General features: G+C 38.9%; 1 protein-coding gene across 1 annotated transcript in view; it reads right to left on the reverse strand.

The window, feature by feature from the left end:
* Positions 1–329: 329 nt before the first annotated feature.
* Positions 330–14265, reverse strand: part of GPR158 (G protein-coupled receptor 158) — a 211874-nt gene continuing 197938 nt past the window's right edge. The window contains exons 8-11 of the mRNA XM_086614818.1: positions 9122–9260; positions 4786–4891; positions 2703–2849; positions 330–1927 (exon numbers count right to left, since the gene is read on the reverse strand). Coding sequence (XP_086470944.1) covers positions 473–1927; positions 2703–2849; positions 4786–4891; positions 9122–9260 — 1847 coding nt within the window. The 3' untranslated portion in view covers positions 330–472. The remainder of the gene's footprint in view (positions 1928–2702; positions 2850–4785; positions 4892–9121; positions 9261–14265) is intronic.

Below are 14265 nucleotides of genomic sequence, written 5' to 3' on the forward strand. Positions count from 1 at the left end.
AAAGTCGTCATTTTAATAAGCTGCTCATTGTTACCCCTTTTTGCCACCAGGACATTTTCTGTGCCCTACTTCTGCTGGATCTTTAAAGTCCCAAGGGCAAGTTAAAGCCAGTTGCGGCATTCAGAAATAATTTGGTTAAGATCTACACTGTGCGTTTGTTACCACTGTGTTTTTTTTCTTTTAAAAGAGAAGTGACTTCACAAAGGCAGGTTTCTTTCACTGACACAGTAAAATCCTTGGAGCAGGGACCACGTTTTGGGCACTGCTAATCACATTGTTGGCACACAACAAATAAATAAGAACAACGTTAATGATAATTTACTTTGCTTATCTCCTACTCATTTGTAGTGCTGATTCCTTTGATTTAAGTGATGCTCCTTAGGAATTTTCAGAATCTTTTGGCCTAAGTCCCCTCTGTCTTTCCTGTTGTCTTTCTTCTCAATGTTGCTACTCTCCTCAGTCCAAAAGCCTCTTACTTTCGAGGTGTTGCTGTTTTATTTGCACTTATAGCAGAGGTGTTCGATAAAGCTACACTTCTTTCTGCATTTGGTAAATCTGGTGTATCATACTCCCAAGGGCAGACTTCAGCTCGAGATGCTAAAGGTTGCTGTAAGTAACTACTTGGCTTATGGGAGTCAGATGAAAGCACATTTCCCTCGGAAGAGGCATTTTTTTTCTGTTCTGCCAATTTATTGAGGTTTTCCTTTTCTGCTGCTTTCTGGGGTAGCTCCTCCCGCTCCCCAGCACAGGTATTAGGTGCATATCTACTAACATTCTCACACTTCAGCCCAGGGGAAACATGAGGCTTGGAATTCGACTGGGTTTTCTCATTTTCAAAGACCTGCTGCTCTTGTGTGTCGCAAGTGGCTGCCTCCACCTTCTCTGAGCTCTTTTGATTTGATTGTTGATACCCTTCAGGTGTCTTCAGCTTTTGATGGGACTTCCCCTTTGGCTGTGAAGGGTGGTTTTTCTCTGGCTCTGAGGAAGCAATAGACACATGTTTTTGAACTTTAGAGGCAGAAGGCACAGGACCAGGAGTTTGGTCATATATCTCCCAAGGACAAACTTCTCCTATGTCGAAATTGTCCTTGTGCAGAGACTTACCTGTGCCTGTGTCTGGATTCACAGGTGTTTGACTAACCCTTTGCTGTTTCATAATTCCAGATTTATGGGTTTTCTTTGTTTCCTCAGAGTGGGTAGAGTTCTTCCGTTGGGAATCCTTATGCTCCCCCTTATCGGAGGCTGAGTGCTTTTTGCTGGCCTCCTTACCCTTCTGCTGAGATTTAGGAGATTTAGTGCTTTCTTCTAGACTTTGCGTTTTACCCGTTAGTCCCAGAGTCTTTTCCTTGGCACTAGCAATAACACTGAGGGATTTTTGTAACACAGATGTTCTTGGATGCAGAGGCTTCTTATGGGCACTTAAGTTATGCGCACTTACTGATTTGCACACCAAAGGGACCGATTCAGTGGAGACAGCTTCAACTTTTTCCGCAGCATTTTTGGTTAGCTTGTTACCATTCAAGGAATCCAGAAGTGAATTCTCAGCAGCTGTAACTTCTGTGCTTTCTGTAGTTAAGCTATTCGGTTCTTCTGTTTGATCCCTAACGTGATCGTAAGTGCTGTGGGACTTTTTTAATGAAAAGACTCTGTTTTTCAAAGTCTCTTCTTTTGGCTTTACAGAACTCGTGGAATCCTGTGGGTTTTTTCTCAGTGTGGCCGTGTTCTTCACAGCACTGTGCTCCATCAGGTCCTTCTCATCCCTGGAGCACTGCCTGGTGACCGTCTCAGGGATTTCTGTAATACGTCGCATTATTGAGCGCCCCAAGCCCTTTTTAGAGCATCTTTTTTTCTGGAGATGTGGGTTATTAGCAATCATCTTTTTCCTTTTATAGATTTCAAGCTGGGCATATAGTTTTTTCAGCTCATCCTGCAAAGCAAAGTGAATGACAAAACTAGTATGTACAGAGCTAGTCCAATCAAGCAGCCTGATGATTGCATTACCTGTTGCTCTAAAAATGGCATTAAACTTATTTCACTGTTTTTTCTAATGCTTGAGTATGCCATTTCTCCATCGATTTGAATCCCATTTTATTCCACTGTAAAAGTAAGTTCAACCCTCGTGCACAAACCAGTTACCTTGCACAGCTGTGCATCATACAGCATGCACAATTCATATGTTCATGCTGTATGTTTCAGATTGTGCATTGCTATAGTGCATGCTCTCCTACTGAACTCTACAGCCATTCTTTATTCTGGGAATGCGAGCCCTTTTATCATGTAATATAGAAATAAAATATTCTTTTTCTGTTAATCGTGTTTTTAAAATTTTACGTTAAATAGTTACGTATAGTTAAGTATATCTTATATACAAATGACTAATCACAGACACCAAATGCTGTTTGCACGTCAAGATAATTCAAAGAGTCTACGTAAAATGATGTACAGCTCTTGCTGTGGATGATTCCTTCTCTTTAGCCTCCAGTATGACTTTTACTACAACTAGTAATGCAGCTTTTCCTCACACCAGTAAATATTTTCCATGAGATTTTACATGACCTGATACCACAATCATTGAGACACCTAAGCTGGCCTGTTTCAGCTTATATCTGCAAAAAATAGTCAAATGGATGCAATTCAGACTTTACTCATAGGAAAAAGTGTTGTTCTTGAAAATAAATGCGATTTAAATGAGTTATACATACCCGAATATCTTCAGGATCCAAACTATGTTCACTCCATGCTGAATTGATACTGCTGTTCAGATAGGATCCAGATCGACCCATGTCAAGCTCATCTTCATAAGCTTCTGTAGCTATATCATCTCTTGGGTTATTGCTTGAATGTGAAAACTGCAATAAGTGTTCATAAAAAAGATGTTGCCATCAGTGCAAAAGTTTACTTCAACACCACTGTAAGAGTTTACATCAACAGTTTTTATGGCACAATGATTCTTCTATGGATTTCATGTGATTTTCTGAACTCAAAACATTAACTATAGGCATCATCGGCATAAGTAGCGTCCTATAGAATATCAGTATTGAATGGGCATTAGTGATGGCTTAACTTGACGAATCTTAAGAGATATGCATAAGGAAAAAAATCTTCCACTATTTTGATGCTTATTTGAACCTCTTTAAATTTAAATTAAGCTAGTATGGAAACAGAACTTCAGCCAGTATTTCCTATTAGGCTGCTAAAACCGAAAGACTGTATTTTATATTCCATACAGTTTAATAATCCTGCAGAAGGCAATTCTCCCATTCTAGATCCTGACCCAGAAAAGGAAGAGATGGGATGGCAAAAAAAAAGGAGAAAAAAAGAAGGAAACAAACAAAAAAGTAGACAAGTTAATTTCTCTCTTCTAAGTTTTAGCAAATGCTCAGATCAAAAGTTGGAGAGAGGTTGCCAGCTATTTTTTTACTCATATGGATTCACTCATCTGTAGTTACTGTTGTCCACACAGTCATCTGGCCTCAGGACTTATGAATGGAACTAAACCTTGTGAATATTCTCTTAATTCCCTGAATTCTTTGGTGTGCTGGAAGAAAACTTGGCGAGTGTTACACAGCTAATAAGCTAAATATGGAAATGTTGATCAGTAGTTATGAGTCAGCTTCAGAAAGGTCAACAAATTTTCCAGGTTACTCTAGAAAGACGTTTCTGAAGATATGTCATAAAGTATATGAATATAAAATAGAAAATAATAAGACTATTGCTAAAGACCAGAAAAGTAATTTAAAATAAATCAAGGTTATTCAGTATTAAGGCTGCATCACTGTGTCCCCTTGTTGTGACTGTTTAATGTATGTATATTTGACAGTTATCAGCACACCCTGTTCTGACACATAGGCATAAGACAGGAATAGCAGCGTCATTAAACCGATAATTTCATCAACTTGAACTGCTTAATGTTCTTCTTTCATATATAGCTTTCACATTTAATGTTCTTTTTGACTCTTGACCTTTTGATTAATATTATTGGTCACTTCAAAAGCCATCATAAAATCATTCACTTTGCTGGAGCACTAGGAAGAAAGCTCCATTCAAATCCTGTGGAGTGGTGCTAGAGACCTGAGGAGCTGCTGGTGTTTCTCCTGCCCCTGGTGAGACGGACACACTGCTGCTTCGCTCCCGGAGCCTGATAGCAGGTGTGCTGCAGTGCTCGGGGCGCTTCCGCTGCTCCTCCCTGCCTCCTGTCATCCTCCATCCTCTCGTGTCCCACACACACTCATCTTCCTACCCAGCGCTGGCTCTGTGTCATAGGCCACATCTCCACTCAGTATGCAGCATCTGTCCGTCCCAGGCTCTGACTTGCAAAGAACTCTCCTTTTTCAGCCTGTAACAACTGCCTGGTTTAAGTCCCAGCCTCTCTATCTCATGGCTAGTCCAAGCTCCTCATTCCAGTTTTATTTAGCAGTCCATCCTAGTCTTTCCTTCCCCTCGCCTAACCTCTTTGTCTGATCTCAGCTAACTCTGGCAGCAGCACGGTCACTCAAATACCTGAAATAAAGATCATCAGGCAGGATTCTTTTCTTCTTGTATTAATCACATCAACATTTTAAGTACTTTAAACCTCTGGAATTTTGAAAGGTGAAAGAGAGAATGTTTAAAAATGTGTAGAGAGTTTTTAAAATAAGAAAAATACACATCTTTGCAGGTAACAGCCAAATTTTACATCTTTCTTTTCTATCAGTTGCTTGCTAATTTTATACAGCATTGCTTCTGCATGACAACATTTATCTTCCTTGGTCTTGGCAAAAGAAAAGAGACAGGAGACTCAAATACCTTAGGGATCAGAAGTAGCCCAACGGTGACTGTCACAGTCAGGTGTGTATGTGCAAAGAACAGCATCAGCATCCAGTCAGATTGAAGTCTTGAAGCAAGAATGAATCTGAAAATAGAATCCAGGGTTGCAATTCACTGCCTTTTCTCCAGTGCATTAGACTTAACATTTTTAATGTTCCTTAGGTTTCTTTGCATTGAAAGGCCAAACACAATTGGTTTCTTCTGTACTGCTTTCATACAGAATAGAAATTACATCCACATGCTTTACTTATATACCACAACTCCAAAACAACTCAGAAAAAAAAGATCAACAAACAAGCCAAACGAAATATAAAAAGAAACAACAGACCTTAAAGGATATTGATTATTCCATCATTCTCACTGTATTTAGCTGTTATTTTGAATGGTTTATATTATCACAGCTTCTGAGTTATTACGGCAGTTTGCATACATTACAGATCTGAATGGATGATTTTAGGCAAAGTAAATGCATGTAAGATGATAAATTGCAGTGCACATCATAAACACAGGACAGCCACAGACTGCCGCTACAGAGTGTGGCTGATATGCCAGCAAAGAGAGAACTGAACTGAAATGCATTTCAGCGGAGAGCAGAGAAATGGTCTTGATTGCAGGACCACCCAGCTCAGTTCTGCAGGGCCTGGCCAACGCTGGGAAATGAGTGGCTGAACCTCCCAAATGAAGCAATTCCTTGCTGAGCTTTCTAAAACAGTGCTAGAACACGCACTGCAGTTAGAGCTAGCTGGAGCATGCTTGGCTTATCTGCTTTAGTGAGCTCCCAAAGATAGAAATGGTAAGCAGTGCAATGGATGAATGGATGCACCACTGGCTTGTAATTTGCAGGTTTACAAAAATCATTCAGATAGAAATGACATTTGCCACTTATCCAAGTCCACAGATGCATATTTCGCAGAAGCTTTTGTTAACAGAAATAGTCTGGCATGAAACGCTGGCTTATATGCCATAATAATACAGTCATCATTTCTTGTTTAATACTTTGTAAATGAAATGTTTCATGAACACAATCAGATATAATTATGTCTTACAGAGATGTTGCTGTTGAGGTGGGCAGGGATAAGAGGAGGCTCAGGCCTGAGGTTTGGCTAACTGAACACAACATGAGAACTATTCAAGATGACATGAGAAACTACTGGAAACTACTGAGAAACTATAGCAAACAACAGAGCAAAAAGTGAACAAAAGTTACAGACAGCGCTGTGAGAGATGGCAAGATTTCACAGGTGGTTAAAGGAGAGTCATTTGAAAGAGGGCCAAACTTCACAGGGAACTGAAGGGAGCCCTGGGGGCGTCTGGGGAGTAGAACTTGCAACGTCAGTGGTACTGATGCAACTCTACCAGTAACAGCATAGAAGGTCGTGACTACCTAGCTAATGATATCAGAAATACCAAGTTTGAGGTACAGATGTAGTAAAACTGGGACCAAGAGGAAAAAAGTAATGAGAGGTGGGTTGTTTATTTGGGAGACGGCTAGTACAGAGACAGACAGGGACTAAGTTAGATGGGGGTAGAACAAGCATGGAAAGAAGAAGGAATAAAAGGGGCTAGTGACATGTAAGCAAGTTGCCACAGACCGAGCCCTGTACCTGATCACTGCAATATATCCTATCTTCTCATTAAATCCTTCTCCTAATGTCTGATCTCATGCTGTACATTGTGCATGTGCGTATGTGCAATTCATGAGCAAACTTCAGGCTGGACAAGCCAGCACGTGGGAGATCCGCATGTGAGCAGACCCAGGATTCAGCCCATGATTGGGTATGGGGCTCCAAACCCAAAGAAGGCTATTAGATTAGCTTGAGGACTGTGCTCTTATTTGAAGGACCTGTGAATGTGATGTGCTAGTGAACCTACGCAGGGTGCATGTTTCATTAGTGAACCCAATCAGCCACAGAGGAGGAACAGGACCAGGCTGTACGTGTTGGACCTGCGCTGGTCCATGTGGCCAGCCATGTGTTGCATGTGGCTGCACCCACAGTGGATGTGCACAGCCTCGCTGGGTCTGCTAACGAAAACAGCAGCAGCCACATCCATCAGACAGATAGGAAAAACCTCCCATTTTCTTATGCCCACTGGATTTGGCTAACCCTTAACAGTTCCAATCCTCAAATTCTGTGAAGGCTTTTTGCTTGTTTTTGTGTGAAACCTTGACTGATTAAGGTATCCTTGCCGTACCCCTGAAAACAAAATACCGTTTGTAGTAGCCATTCAGACCTAGCAGAGATGGAGTTTCTATTCAAATGAGATTTTTTCCATATAAATTTTGTTTTTCTCAATAATACAAGAGAAAGAGCAATGCAGGAATTTAATGCTGATCTGAATATTATCAAGAATCCTCTGTTTCTGAAATGGGAATAATACTTTAAAAGAAAACAAAATGCAAACAGTTCAATGTTTTATTTAGTGCTCACATCAATCTTATATGAGCTTCAGGAGTTTTAAGACTGGATGGTTGCCTCATAATAGTAGGTGTCCTTCAAGGCTCCATTGCTTTCAACTTCATGAACAACTCAGATATGTCATATAAATCTGAGTCTTAGATTTCTGCTCTTTCAGAACTTGGCCGGGAAGACAGAAGCAAAAAAAAAAAAAAAAAAGAAGTAAGGAAAGGTGAACTACAAAGAGACTGGATTAAGACTTTTGTATACAGAAATGGACATAATCTCAGGAGGGATCATATACTTTCAGTGCATTTTATTCATTCCTATCCATAAACAGTACCTGATATTTCTTCAACAAACTAGCATGTATCAGACAGAGGGCAAAGAATCAATATGAAATGTACTTTTTTTTTAGCAAGAAGGAAGAACAAAATCAGCAGACCTTAGGCTGAAGGAATAGGATCCTCACTAGAATAAACTGAAAGACCTAATCCTTTTGTGTCTCCTTCATAAGGCATGTATTAAAATGCCACATTATCCCCTTTTCCCCTCTCTTTAATCCAAGATTATTTTCACCCTGTCCTATTGTCAAAAGAAACTTGCAGCCCACATAATAAATAGCTCTCCTAATGCACTAAACTGTATCTTCTAACACGGCCCAAAATATGGTTTAGGAACATTAATGGGGGAAAATTTTGACTGAGAAGCTGTCACATTGGTTATAATCAATTCAAAAGTATTGTAACTGAATTTTATTCTATCAGTAATGAAAAGAAAAATGCTTCTATCGAATACAGACTTTAAACATTATTTTTGCAGATGTTTGTGTGAGGGAGTAAAGAAGAAGATATTGAGAGTATGTTGATGTTGAGATATGGGGTTAGGTGAAGGAAACAAAAAGTTGCAAGCCTGAAAAGTGCAGTGAACTTTATAGCAATGATAGGGGAAACACACGGAAGGAATAGAGATGAAAGGTTTGCTTTGCTGATGTTTACTCAGAAGAAATGATGCCTTGTGGAAGCAAACATCAAGAAGGCAGAGAGAAATGTGAGTTCCAAGACAGACCAAGGAACAGAGAAGAGTATTTGAAGACTGTCAATGGAACGACATTAAAAAAAAAAAAAGCTTAGTAAAAAAGGTCTGTCAGGAGGCAAAGGAAGGCGCGAGAATGTCATAAAAAAGTCATTAGAATCCCTTGCAGCATGATATGAAATTCATGCTATCTTGCTATTTTGAATTTTCTAGGACCAATTCATTTTTACAGGGTACTCTCTAGGAAAGGCATATATAGTGTGTATATATACGTATAGTAATATTCATGTAGCTCTGGCAAAGACCTTTATTTATTTGTTACTGTTCTAATAATTTACAAGTGAAATGTAGAGCTCATGATAAACTTTATAAGAAACACATGCTTTATATTACGGTTACAGCATCATATGCATAACCATTTTTTATGTCAGCATGTAAAACATTATGCTTCATGCACAAACCAGAAGAATTATCTCAACATACAGCAGCACCTTGCCAATCTGTAACACACCAGGAAAAGTTCATACAAACCAACATTCTTACCTGCTGTTTTTCTAGGCATACAAACCAGTCAGCAGTACGTAGATGACTGTAGACAGACAGTAGCTTTGCTGTATCTAATTTAAAATATATACTGAATTTTGATCCAAGAACATATCAGCTAGCTATACTGAAAAAAATCCTAATTATACAATTAACAAGTTGATCGTACATATTCTTGAATCCTATGGGAACAGTATGAAGCCTAGTCATCACTTCATTTGCAGAATTAAATATTTATGAGACCTTCTATTATACATCCTATCCCATTCAACCATTTTAAAGTTGCACTGTATGAAACCTAGAAGATAAATAGTTAATTACTAGATCTACAGATCACTTGCCTAATTGTATGGAATATAGCAGAAATAATGAGCTCATTGTGAACTGCAACAGCCATATAACGTGGCTCATGAAATGCTGATGGGACTGTCCGCACTGCATAGCAGAGATAAACACCCCACAAGAGGAATAAAAATTCAGCTGTGAGAAGAACAAAAAGAAATAATTTGCAATTAGTTTTATATATGAGAAAAGAAGGAAATTTGAAATACTACAGTATCTTCTGCATGTGTGAGTATCTATGCAAAGACAGTATACGCTCATACATGTATTTATGTACACACATAGACATTCAAACTCTTTCAGATATTCTCACTGCACATGATACATTTGGTTTCATTTTACACACTTCTTTTTTCCGGCACAGGAACTGTTGCATTCATGGTGTTTCAGTTTTACAATTGACAAAATTAATTTAAGACAATGTCTCATAATGTCTTGCTCTTGCTTCCTTTTCAAATTGGTACTATAGAAGTTTGACATGACTTAAAATAACAAGTATTTTTATTTTTAGCTCTGTTTCTTGTTATAGAGACAGATACCACTCCTACTACTAGACTACAAGCTTTTTAAGACAACAGTTTCATTTCAAAGGTTTATAACTTAGATATAACAATATATTTTGGGTTAAAAAAATTCCTCTCTTCATGATAGTTAATTCTGCTAGTGCCCATAATATGATGAGTCGTTTCGGAGGGCCTAATGTAATTATAACAAATGACGTGTTTCTCTAAGAAAAAGGAGAAGGAGTAAAGACTCAGAATCAGCTTAAACTATCCTGTTAAAGCTAACTCATCTGCACCTAGCAGTACTCTGACTTCAGCTTCCAGTAGACAGTCTGCTGTGACATCATCTTGCTTTATCAAAAGCAAATGAAATAATTTCATACCCATCTTGAAAAACCTCCCCTTCCAGAAAAAAATCAAGAACAACACAGCTCTGCCACGTAGCTCTGAGTAGAGCTGGTGCCTGTGCCTCTTGCCTGGTTTGACAATGGCTAGAAGATGTTGAGCCTATCCGGCAATGTGCAATTCCATGACAGACCCCTGAAATGCCAGCACTGCTCCGGCTTCAGAAATGAAGTGTGATCCCATCATCACTCATATGTTGACACCAAAAGGAGAGCTCAGCCCCTGATCCTTCTACTGCCTATGAACAGTTCACCAGCTCTACAGCACCAATCATCACATCCTGACACAGCACAAGGTGCCGTATCCCTCCTTGAGTACTGAGAGCACTCTACTGATCACCCTAACCTAAGCATCTAGATTTTAGATGTTCTGGTAGGTGAGCTGAACCCTACCATAGCTCCTCATCTCTGAAATTAATTCAATCGGCTGCTTGAGCTAAAGGAAAGTCCTTTAATAACAGTTTTCTTTTTGAGCTTTTGTACTTTGTCATTGCATCTTAAATTATCACTCACTATACGTAAAGATAGAAAAAAATTACATTTACAGTAAAATTTACAGTGAAATATAGTATAATAGAAAATTAGCTCTTTCTCATACTACTTTTTGCCAGTACATGTTATTATTCTGTAACTAGAACAGGTGATGAGTGTCATCATCTTATGGTAGTGATCAGCAAATCATTACTGGTCTAGTTTGGATAAGGATACCAATATTTGTGCACTCCTCCCTATTAGCAACAGGCTGAAACAAAACATCTGTACTGAATATCTCATGAGAAGAGGTCTTCTGGTTCCTCCACTTTTAACAGTCCATAACTGCTGTAAATTACCTATATTATATAGCTATAGCATTTCAAAACTTCTAATTTTGCAATGAATCTCAGCTAAAATTAATCAGAGACAAGTTCTGATAAAATTATTTCCATTACATAGATCTCCCTGTGCTCTGATAAGAGTTCAGTTTGAACTCTGAACAACACTTTGCCTATTCTTGTTTTTATCAAAAATAGATGGCCTAGCCTTAAGGCCCTCATTTTTACTGGAACATATCCCACATAAACCCAGCAGTTTTACCAGTTACATAAACCCAAACATCTGAAAGGGCACAATTCACACCAAAATCCCAACAATAACGCAACTTTTGACAAAGTAATAGCTTGATTTGGAACCTTACTGAGTGTCAATATGAAAAAAAGCATTATATGAATCTTCTCAGACTGCGCCCTAGCCTGGTTTTGACTACAAAGGCAAGTATGTCTTTCCCACATCTTCTGTACACTCACTGCTTGGGCAAACTAGCTGCTACTTCCAATTCACTCCTATATAACTAGCTATGCTTCCAGTAAAGCCTGTTACTCTGGTTTCTTAAAAACACATACACAGGAATGACCTATCAAGCCATCTTGCTCCTAAAGTCTTCTCTGAGCAACTGGAATAAAAATTTTGCTTCAATGAAATCACAAACATCGGCAGTTTTTTATCTCTTTTGCAAGTACACTTGCCTCACGTATGCAGAATCATGGAATTAAAATGTATTGCGGTTCAAAGCACTGAAATTTGTTGCTCTAATTGCTCCGTATTGATTTGGAAGAAATTAAAAAGGAGAAAATGACTAGAATTAGGTTGCTATAAGCCAAATCACTGTATCTTACTGTCCTGTGTTCTAGGGAAACTCCTATTATTAATATAGGACAGCAGGTATTCCCCAGAACATGCCACACAGCCTATTTCCTCTCCTTTTGCCTTTCATCCAAAGTCCCCCTGCAGTCAAAAACCCTCAACATTAGCAGCAGAGCTGAACAGATGAGCTAATTGTGAAATAACAGGCATGCTCCACAAAACTACCCATGGTCAATTCTTCTTTCTCTTCCTCAACTAATATGAGAAGAGCCCCACGCCTCTTACTGATTGAAAAGATCAGTTACAAGTGCCAACAGAGGCTGAGAGTTTGAAAAAGTTTGTCTTTTAAAGGGATGAAAATACATGAATAAAACTCCAGGTGCTGGAAGTATTCCTACTTAAACTAAAGAGTGTGGGCCAAATTCTGCCTATTTTTACAAGAAAAAAAATCTGCTGCTAAGTTTGAAGATTAACAAGAATTATTTTTTTTTATATACAGATTGAAAAAAGATTTCAAGGTACCTCAGAGAGCAACCAAAAATGAAAAAGCCACACCCTCATAAAAAACAATTTCAGTGAGCTGGGGTAAGTAGGAACAAAGGTAGCATTTGATCTCCAGATCTGATTAATTCTGAAAATTTCACAGTTCTTAGTTTCACAATCATATTATACTGGAGCATGGCAGTAGTTTGCACCATTTAATGCATAATGCTTTTATAAAAGCTTTACATTTATAGCAGAGCTGGCATTCCTGTCTGCAGATAATAATTAGTGTGACATCTGGTATGCAACACAAATAGAGAAGAGCTTTTAAAACACAAGGTAAAATAACAGAGTTCCTACACTTGTTAAGCCCAATGTTACAATAATTTCATTAGCAACAACAAACAAAACAGACTGATAGAAAACCAATTTATTATTTAAACCACTAATTACACAGCTTAAATGTATCATGCAGAAGCTGTGCTTGAGGGCGGAAATCAAGTTAATATAATTAGCTACAGATTATGAGTGCAATTTTTAACAAAAATCTGAAGGTGTTATACAATTTTGCTGAATGGCAAAATGGCCTTTTCAGTTTCTCAATATAAAATAAGGTGACATATTAATGTATTTATTACACCAGTGAAAAACACAGATATAATTAACTTCAAATAGACAGACAGACAGATACATAAATGGATAGACAGACAATGGAACACATCTGGCCACCATGCAGCAAAGTTCTTATGTACCAGTCATCTCTGAGGTCTTTCTAGTTCTGCCTATAGCACACTATTGACTATTTTGTGCCAAATATCTTTAATGATCAAAATCTGTGATATGTGATATGAAATTTCTGTTTGGCTTGCTGAATAATTTTGCACTAAAAGCCTGGTGTAGACGAGTGACTTCCTGACCACTAAAGGACTATCTTAGCATATTGCAAACCTGCCAAGACCAATCTCAAGGCTCAAAACATGTGATCTTGTTCCTTTAAGTATGATTTATCATAAGGCTTATAAATTCACCCATTTTACTTATTAAGCACAAGAACATGAAATACCTGCTTTCCCCCTTCTGAAAAATGATGGAAATTCCTAGGAGAGAGAGTTGCCAACAGCTCTCTGGACAGCAAATGTGAAGTCAGAAAAATAATCATAAAAGAGCTCTGAAAAAACCATGAAGTAGCTACTCTATAACTGTCCAAAGCAGACATTCAGATTTTGAGTGCAAATTTCAGACAGATAATAGAGTAAGAAAAGGCACAATTGCTTTAGAGGCTGTCGTGGGTTAGGTTGAACCACCCCCCCGACACACAGCCGGTCACTCCCCCTCCCCCACCCCCAGGAATGAGGGAGAGAATTAAAGGATAAATGTGAAACCCGTGGGTTGAGATAAGAGTGATTTAATACAGATGATTTAATACAATGTAGGTGCTCATCACCCCCTCGTATGCAAAGCCCGTCTCGTCCTGAAACTGCAATCCCGGACGAACGCGAGGCCCCGAAATAGAGAGGGGCAGAGAGAGAGAGAGAGTACTCCGAGAGTGGGAGTACTGGGAGAGAGAGAGGAAAGAAAAAAAGAAAGAAAAGCAATAGAGCGAAAAACACAGCAAGCGCAAAAGAGCAAAAGCGGCAAAAGCCAAAGCGCAAAAGCCCTTCTTCCCGGCTGACCCTCACTTTTATACTGGGCATGACGCTGCATGATATGGAATACTAATTGGCCAGTTTGGCCCTCAATCTTAAGTTCGCCACAAATCACAAGGGGAATCGTGTCCCCCTTGTCCCAGCTATGCTCCCCCCTTATCCCGCCGTGCTTCTGCACTCCGGCACACTGAAAAGTCCTTGGAGTTTCACATCCAACCACAAACATCAACTTGCTATCAGCATTCTTCTCAGAGCGAGCCTCTGAGTAAAACCAAAACACGGAGCTCTTCTAGCTGTTAAAAAAAAGAAGAGCTAACTGTCCCAGCTAAAACTGGAACAGAGGCATAAATGGATGTAGATGTGAATGGAAAGTAAGAGATTAAAACAAAATGTGGCCATGTGCACAAGTGAGTTAATATCTCTCTTACTGGTCATTACGTATTTCTTATCCACGTAGGATTTTATCTGGTCTTTGCACTATCTAATC

Source organism: Tauraco erythrolophus, chromosome 7 (genome assembly GCF_009769465.1).
Source record: "Tauraco erythrolophus isolate bTauEry1 chromosome 7, bTauEry1.pri, whole genome shotgun sequence".
In the NCBI taxonomy this organism is placed as follows: domain Eukaryota; kingdom Metazoa; phylum Chordata; class Aves; order Musophagiformes; family Musophagidae; genus Tauraco; species Tauraco erythrolophus.